Genomic DNA, 9,793 nt, shown 5'->3' with positions numbered 1-9,793 from the left:
AAGCAATGGCAAAGTTCCGGCGCTCACCGGTTGTCAGCAGCCTGGTTAAATAGGCTGTTTTTAATTACAGTCAGGTGTGTGCTGCTGCCTTGCGTCAGCTGCACTCCATACTGTGAACGAGAGAGAGAGTGAACATGGAGTGCAGACAACAGAAATAGGCAAGGACATTTAAAGATTACCACAATATATATATATATATATATATATATATATATATATATATATATATATATATATATATATATATATATATATATATATATATATATATATATATATATACATATACACATATATAGTATATATATATATAGTATATATATATATATATATATATATATATATATATATACACATTTATATATATATATATATATATATATATATATATATATATATATATATATATATATATATATATATATATATATATATATATATATATATATATATATATATATAAATGTGTATATATATATATATGTATGTATAAATATGTATATACATATGTATGTATATATGTGTATATATATGTATGTATGTACATGTACATATATATATACTGTATATTTGATTAGTAATTATTTGCGTAATCAGCCTGTCCTAAGCCTTGATAATAATATTGGTGATTAACACGTGCTTTTATATCATTTGACAAGGTTTTTCCTGTTAAACCGTAAGCAGGTTAGATATATTTATTGAATACGATTAGCATCGAGAGTAAGATTACGAATTCAGTGTTAATATTTGAGTGGGACTCTGGCCCCTCTGTAGTGGAGAGGGGCCCTGAGGTCAAAAAGTTAAGAAACTTGATTTAATTGAACCAGGGAGTTGACCATTGAAAGCAAAGACACAACCTTAAAAAAAAACACCAAAAAAAACAATGTCATTGGAAAAATAAAGTTGATAAGGAAATTAGAAACATTTCTAAATCAAAAATATTGTATTTTTTAACATCTGTATATAATTTTCTACTGGAATCTTAGACAATAATATACACAAACAACAACAAAATCAAATACCACAATGTATTTTGAATACTGAAGTGCAAATTGATACTGAAATATTGATACCGCCGATACCAGATCTGTATGCTCTAATAACGGTTTTCAAATCAAAATATCGATCATTTTGATACTTTATTTTAGGGGTGTCCTAACTTTTTCCACCAAGGGCCGCGTACTGAGAAGTCAAAGTATTTGGAGACCATTTGGACATTTTTGTATTTTTAAAAAAATGCTAAAAACAGATATTGTATCAGTTATGTATTATAGGTGACTATGTGTATTATTAGTAATTATTAATTAGAACATTTCAGATTTTTTTCATTACATACCAACATTTTTTCTATTTTTTTCTTACATTTTTACTGCTGTTTTTAAGAAGGGACTAGACTAAAAATAATGATAAATATTATTATTAAAAATATTATGTTTAGTTACACATTTAATTGTGTTTATTAGACTTATACAAACTTTATTGATCCAGAAGGGACATTTTTCCAGACAGTAACTCAGTTTAAAAAGGATGGAAAGGGTAAGGATGGAAAGGGTAAGGATGGAAGGGATAATGCAGGTGTTAAGTAGACCAAAAATGTACCACAGTAGCAATATAAAATATAACATATATATGTAATATTTACATATTATATATACGGTATATAATAAATAATGATATATTATACTATATTACATTATATTTTTATATAATATATAACAAATCCCAATTACCATGTACAATATTACAGGAAATTTAACGGCTGTTGTAAATTTTCAAATTAATTCCTAAGTTAGTATTATTTTATTTTTTAATGAACTAATATGTATTTAACTAATATGTATTTTAAGTATATTTCATTTTTATTTTTGAGAGTTTCTAATATTTTAGTTCAGGGGTGTCTCAACTTTTTTTCCACAGAGGGTCACATACTGAAAAGTCATATACTAGCATTTATTTTTAAATTTAAAAAACATTTTGTATTTAAAAATAAATGCTAAAATCAGATGTAATATATATTTAAAGACAAAACGTTGTGTTATAGGTGAATAACTATTTTAATATTATTATTGTTAGTTTATAAATGTCAGCTTTTTCGCATTACATCCTATTTTTTGCTGTTTTTCTAACATTGTTACAGTTTGTTTTTTTTAGATACATATGTAATTATGTGGGGAAAAAAAACTTTAAAAAAAAATTCCAGACACGTTACGTATATTTGCACAAGCATCAAGTATCGGTATCACCCGGGATTTTACTGGGTATCCAATCGGAAAGAAAACCAGTGGTATCGCACATCACTAATTTCCAATGCCATTATTTAATGGCAGGGCAAGGCTCCGTAGGTAAGGGAACAAAAATAAATACAAACATGGTAATGTGTTCATTCTGGAAGAGATCGGTATGGTCCGTGAAATTACCGAACGTGCTTTGTTTTCTTTCCTTACCCTAGAACATTCTCCAAGCCTTCTTCTTCGACCTGGTCTCCAAGCAAGCCTTCGACATCATGATCATGATGCTGATCATCGTCAACATGCTGACCATGATGGTGGAGACGGACGAGCAGTCGGAGCGCAAGGAGTCCATCCTCAACAAGATCAACCTGGTCTTCATCGTCATCTTCACAACGGAATGCCTCATCAAGATCTTCGCCCTGCGCTGTTACTTCTTCACGGTGGCGTGGAACATCTTTGATTTTGTCGTGATCATCCTCTCCATCGTGGGTAGGTAGACGATCTAGCGTGTGTATGCACGCTACAACAGCTTCTTCTCCCGGATTTAAATGTTATTAATAATCGGTAAATTCACCTCGTTACACTTGTTATTATGACCACTATTCTTATTTATAACGATTCTGAATCGATTTTTTTTAGTCTGTCCTTTTCCAGCCACTCAGGCAACTCATATTGTTGATGTAGTTTGCGGGTGTCAAACTCATTTTCATTGAGGGCCACATGGCAGTAATGACTGCTTTCAGAGGGCCGGTTTTTCTAATTAATTTACATATGGGTAATAACCTGCGATTAATCATGATTAATCGAAATGCGTATGCATTTGATTATTAGATTTTAAATTTTTTATGTATGACTTGCTTTAAAATCATAAATAAAGGTGACAAGCAGATATTTAACTATTTGTTTTAATCTCACAAAAATAGTTATGCAATACAGTATATAATGATATTATTGGCATGATCAGATATTAAAGTAAAAAAAAAAAATGCTGTCAAAATTCAAACAACGAACATTTTTTATTTTGTCGTGATCATCCTCTCCATCGTGGGTAGGTAGACGATCTAGCGTGTGTATGCACGCTACAACAGCTTCTTCTCCCGGATTTAAATGTTAATAATAATCTGTAAATTCACCCCGTTCCACTTGTTATTATAACCACTAAAACTAATTTTTTTTTTAAAAATCGATTTTCAAATGAATCAATATTCTTATTTATAACGATTCTGAATCGATTTTTTTTAGTCTGTCCTGTCCAGCCACTCAGGCAACTCATTTTCATTGAGGGCCACATGGCAGTAATGACTGCTTTCAAAGGGCCGGTTTTTCTAATTAATTTACATATGGGTAATAACCTGCGATTAATCATGATTAATCGAAATGCGTATGCATTTGATTATTAGATTTACATTTTTTTTATGTATAACTTGCTTTAAAATCATAAATAAAGGTGACAAGCAGATATTTAACTATTTATTTTTTATCTCACAAAAATAGTTTTGCAATACAGTATATAATGATATTATTGGCATGATCAGATATTAAAGTAAAAAAAAAAATGCTGTCAAAATTCAAACAACGAACATTTTTTATTTTGTCGTGATCATCCTCTCCATCGTGGGTAGGTAGACGATGTGGGGTGTGTATGCACGCTACAACAGCTTCTTCTCCCGGATTTAAATGTTAATAATAATCGGTAAATTCACCCCGTTCCACTTGTTATTATAACCACTAAAACTAATTTTTTTTTAAAAAAATCGATTTTCAAATGAATCAATATTCTTATTTATAACGATTCAGAATCAATTTTTTTTTTTATCTGTCCTGTCCAGCCACTCAGGCAACTCATTTTCATTGAGGGCCACATGGCAGTAATGACTGCTTTCAAAGGGCCGGTTTTTCTAATTAATTTACATATGGGTAATAACCTGCGATTAATCATGATTAATCGAAATGCGTATGCATTTGATTATTAGATTTTAAAATTGTTTATGTATAACTTGCTTTAAAATCATAAATAAAGGTGACAAGCAGATATTTAACTATTTGTTTTTAATCTCACAAAAATAGTTATGCAATACAGTATATAATAATATCATTGGCATGATCAGATATTAAAGTAAAAAAAAAAAATGCTGTCAAAATTCAAACAACGAACATTTTTTATTTTGTCGTGATCATCCTCTCCATCGTGGGTAGGTAGACGATGTGGGGTGTGTATGCACGCTACAACAGCTTCTTCTCCCGGATTTTAATGTTAATAATAATCGGTAAATTCACCCCGTTCCACTTATTATGAACACTAAAACCTTTTTTTTTTTTTAAATCCATTTTCAAATTAATCACTATTCTTATTTATAACGATTCTGAATCAATTATTTTTAGTCTGTCCTGTCCAGCCACTCAGGCAACTCATTTTCATTGAGGGCCACATGGCAGTAATGACTGCTTTAAGAGGGCCGTATTTTTTAAATTAATTTACATTATGCATGCGGGTAATAACCTGTGATTAATCATGATTAATCGAAATTTGATTAATATAATATAATCGCATTTGATTATTGGATTTTTTTTAATGTAATAACTTGCTTTAAAATCATAAATAAATTTGACAAGCAGATATTCAACTATTTGTTTTTTATCTCACAAAAATAGTTTTGCAATACAGTATGTAATAATATCATTAATTAAGATATTAAAGTAAAAAAAAAAAATTCTGTCAAAATTTAAACAACGAATGCATTTAGTAAAAATAACACATTTAAAAATATATTTTATTAAAACCTATTTTTTCCAGGTTTTTTGCAGGCCACATAAAATGGTGTGGCGGGTCGGATCTTTTGCAAAGCATGATGGGAAAAATGCTAAACACTCTCTACACTTATCCATGTTTGGCGCATTTTAGCTGTTTGATATTTCTGATTGATTACAAAACTTTAAGGTAGGAACTTTCACAAACTCTTAATATCCATTTAAATTAATTATTAATTATATGTCCACTATGTTAATATAATATGTACACATATATATGAATAGGATGTATATATAGATGTGTGTGTATATATGAGCTGGATGTGACGTCAGGTGAATACAACCTACCAAATTTTACGGACTATAAAGCGCACTTAAAATCCTTTTTAATTTTTGCAGTCTACACGTATTTCTTATGTGTGACTGCCATCATTGTGCAGTCTACACGTATCTCTTATGTGTGACTGCCATCATTGTGCAGTCTACACGTATCTCTTATGTGTGACTGCCATCATTGTGCAGTCTACACGTATCTCTTATGTGTGACTGCCATCATTGTGCAGTCTACACGTATCTCTTATGTGTGACTGCCATCATTGTGCAGTCTACACGTATCTCTTATGTGTGACTGCCATCCACTGGTCACACTTATCATTACACCATGTACCAAATGGAATTGCTTTGAGGTCGGTAAGCACAACCAGAATTATTCCGTTCATTAGGCGCACCGGGTTATAAGGCGCACTGTCGATTTTTGAGAAAATTAAAGGATTTTAAGTGCGCCTTCTAGTCCGAAAAATACGGTACTTAAGTGGATGGGAGAATACGCAGAAGGCTAGATTAGACCAGGAACACCCACATTTAAGGGTTGCTCCACCCAAAAGTGTGCATCTTGAAAGAAGGTGCGCACTGATCAGATTTGGGTCGAGTGGGAGAAAGCGCAAGAACCCGCGCCTAAGCACATAGGACAATCGGGCTCTTGGAGCATTACCCGTTTGAGACTAACCTTTCTGTGTCTCTTCACAGGGATCGTTCTTGCTGACATCATCGAGAAGTACTTCGTCTCTCCGACCCTGTTTCGAGTCATCCGCCTGGCAAGGATAGGACGTGTGCTCCGACTCATCCGCGCAGCCAAAGGAATAAGGACTCTACTGTTCGCCTTAATGATGTCCATGCCGGCGCTGTTCAACATCGGCCTCCTGCTCTTCCTCGTCATGTTCATCTACGCCATCTTTGGCATGGCGAACTTTGCCTATGTGAAAAAGCAAGACGGAATCGACGACATGTTCAACTTCGAGACCTTTGGGAATAGCATGATCTGCCTTTTCCAGATCAGTACCTCGGCAGGCTGGGACAACCTCCTGAGTCCGATAATGGCCAGCTCCCCGGACGAGTGCGACGTTAATTTTGTCAACACCGGCACAAACACCCGGGGGAACTGTGGCAGTCCCTCCATGGGCATCGCTTTCTTCGTGAGCTACATCATCATCTCCTTCCTCATCGTGGTCAATATGTACATAGCCATCATTCTGGAGAACTTCAGCGTGGCCACGGAGGAGAGCACGGATCCGCTGAGCGAGGACGACTTCGAGATGTTCTACGAGGTTTGGGAGAAGTTTGATTCCGAGGCCACGCAGTTCATCGAGTTCTCCGTGCTGTCCAACTTCGCCGACACCCTGTCCGAGCCTCTGCGCATAGCCAAGCCCAACAAGATCAAACTGATCTCCATGGACCTCCCCATGGTCAGTGGGGATAGAATCCACTGCCTGGATATCTTGTTTGCCTTCACAAAGCGGGTCCTGGGAGAGTCCGGCGAGATGGATGCCCTCAAACAACAAATGGAGGAGAAGTTTATGATGACCAACCCCTCCAAGATTTCCCACGAGCCCATTACCTCCACGCTGCGACACAAGCTGGAGGAGGTGTCGGCGGTCATCATTCAGAGGTGTTACAGGAGGCACCTGGTCCGCCGGCACATGAAGCAGGCCTCTTACCTCTACAGGCAAATCAACTATGAGACTGTAGTGGATGTGGAGAACGCGCCAGAGACCGAGGGGCTCTTGGCATCCATGATTCACCACTACGGTCTAGCGGGGGAGGACTTTCTAGAGACAACAGAGACCACGCTAATGTCCTCGCCACCTTCTTACGACAGTGTGACCAGGGCAGCCAATGAACTCTCAGAGTTCATCAGACTAATATCCAGAGACTCCGAACGCGGGGATCCTCGCGAAAACTTCGAGGAAACCTTTCTTTGAGATCGGAATGTGTTGTTTGAAGTCATGGTCAAAGAGATTTACCTTCCAACGAGTGCAGTGTTCAATTAAAACACCCGTGCGGAACATTAAAACACCCAACCCGATACAACAATGTAGTACCTCAACTTACGAACTCAAGTGGTTCTGGGACGTAGCTATCTCAAAGCACACTGAAATGAAGTCAAATCAATTCAAAACAGCACCATACTAGCATGTAAGGAAAAACTGTATAAAAACAATACAACAGAATGTACCTTTCACAACGACGGTAGTTTTCATGGAATAATGAGGTCCGGCGGTGTCTCTTTCCAGCTGATCCTCTGTCAATCTGATGTGTAGTCCTGGTCTCGTCGTACTCGTCCGGACAGAAGGGTGACACGGCAGTGCGGCTGGATCAAAAGAGATGAGTGGCCTTGTGGTTAGAGTGTCCGCCCTGAGATCGGTAGGTCGTGAGTTCAAACCCCGGCCGAGTCATACCAAAGACTATAAAAATGGGACCCATTACTTCCCTGCTTGGCACTCGGCATCAAGGGTTGGAATTGGGGGTTAAATCACCAAAATGATTCCCGAGCGTGGCCCCCGCTGCTGCTCACTGCTCCCTTCACCTCACCAAGGGGTGGAACAAGGGCATGGGTCAAATGCAGAGGGTAATTTCACCACACATATTGTGCATGTGACTATCAGTGGTAATTTAACTTTTACTTTACTGAATTAAAAGTTGCTTTATTACACGCGAGTGTCATTTACACAGGACTGCAGTTCCTGGAGGAGGTCAAGTCAAAAATGAGGCACTCCTAACTTGGAGAAGCCAAACCCAACAGTTTTATATTCCTCCTCCCTGTCTCTGGGCGTGTGCTAAGTCAGGACAGCACACCCTGACCATAAAAAGGAGATGTCGGTGTGTAAGTGTCTGGAAAGACAACAGATGCCGGTCGTATCTTAGATGTTGACATCAAGCTACGACTACTCAGTGGCCCAGTGGTTCGAGTGTCCGCCCTGAGATCGGTAGGTCGTGAGTTCAAACCCCGGCCGAGTCATACCAAAGACTAAAAAAATGGAACCCATTACCTCCCTGCTTGGCACTCAGCATCAAGGGTTGGAATTGGGGGTTAAATCACCAAAATGATTCCCGAGCGTGGCGACCGCTGCTGCTCACTGCTCCCCTCACCTCCCAGGGGGTGGAACAAGGGGATGGGTCAAATGCAGAGGGTAATTTCACCACACCTATTGTGTGTGTGTGACTATCAGTGGTACTTTAACTTTTAACTTTACTGAACCAGAAGTTGCTTTATTACAAGCGAGTGTCATTTACACGGGACTGCAGTTCCTGGAGGAGGTCAAGTCAAAAATGAGGCACTCCTAACTCGGAGAAGCCAAACCCAACAGTTTTATATTCCTCCTCCCTGTCTCTGGGCGTGTGCTAAGTCAGGACAGCACACCCCGACCATAAAAGGAGATGTCGGTGTGTAAGTGTCTGGAAAGACAACAGATGCCGGTCGTATCTTGGATGTGGACATCAAACTAAACATGTAGTCTCTTCTCACGGATAGGGCCGTGCCCTTTGCATACCAAGGTCCAATTTTATTGCCTTTTCGAATCCAATCCACACACAAATGTCAGTACTAAAGGGCCCTATGTTAATATGCGGCCAAACTGAAATACCTACTAGTTAAACTGGTGGTTTGCTCTCTCCAAGATGAATATAAACATTCACCACATGCAAAACATAATATGCTTTTCAATATTTTCATGGATAAACGTCGGTTGTTCGGATGTTATTCTAACATCCTTGGCTGGAGTTAGACTCGTTCTGCTTCTGATTGAACATAAACATTCACCAGAAGCGTGTTAGAAAGTATCCAGTAACAAACGTGTCCGCATCATTCCGCTGACTTATTGTCACCAAAAAAACACTCCACTTTGAATGCATAAATCTGTCATAATTGTTGTTTTTCATAACTGGCAGTGTTTCTCTGACTACTTTCACTTGATCAAAGCTTTTTTTAACATGATCAGTATCGGCCAACACAGGTATCGGTAGTGGGAAAAGTTGTATCAGCATACCTTTTTCTTTTCTTTTTTTTACCATAATAACAGCAGTACTGTTTTTCCAGGCCATTCTAAAACCTTCGTTCTAGCCTGATTTAGCCATTCCTTTACCACTTTTGACGTGTGTTTGGGGTCATTGTCCTGTTGGAACACCCAACTGCGCCCAAGACCCAACCTCCGGGCTGATGATTTTAGCCTGTCTTGAAAAATTTGGCGGTAATCCTCCTTTTTCATTGTCCCATTTACTCTCTGTAAAGCACCTGTTCCATTGGCAGGAAAAACAGGCCCAGAGCATAATACTACCACCACCACGCTTGGCGGTAGGAGTGGTGTTCCTGGCATTAAAAGGCCTCACCTTTTCCTCTCCAAACATATTGCTGGGTATTGTGGCCAAACGGCTCAATTTTTGTTTCATCTAACCACAGAACTTTCCTCCATAAGGTCTTATCTTTGTCCATGTGATGTCAGATGAAAACTTTTGACCACGACTGTATCTCTTATGTATGA

General features: G+C 37.6%; 1 protein-coding gene across 4 annotated transcripts in view; it reads left to right on the top strand.

The window, feature by feature from the left end:
* The window catches only part of LOC133665094 (sodium channel protein type 4 subunit alpha B-like), a 116,362-nt gene extending 107,192 nt beyond the window's left edge, over nt 1–9,170 (top strand). For 3 of the 4 annotated variants that reach the window (XM_062070289.1, XM_062070288.1, XM_062070290.1), the window contains 2 exons: nt 2,450–2,720; nt 6,006–9,170. In XM_062070289.1, coding sequence (XP_061926273.1) covers nt 2,450–2,720; nt 6,006–7,237 — 1,503 coding nt within the window. In that variant the 3' untranslated portion in view covers nt 7,238–9,170. The remainder of the gene's footprint in view (nt 1–2,449; nt 2,721–6,005) is intronic. The other variant, XR_009828686.1, reaches the window with a different exon arrangement.
* Nucleotides 9,171–9,793: the final 623 nt, after the last annotated feature.

This window comes from Entelurus aequoreus, linkage group LG14 (genome assembly GCF_033978785.1).
Source record: "Entelurus aequoreus isolate RoL-2023_Sb linkage group LG14, RoL_Eaeq_v1.1, whole genome shotgun sequence".
NCBI classification, from domain to species: Eukaryota; Metazoa; Chordata; class Actinopteri; order Syngnathiformes; family Syngnathidae; genus Entelurus; species Entelurus aequoreus.
This window is presented reverse-complemented; position numbering and strand designations above follow the sequence as displayed.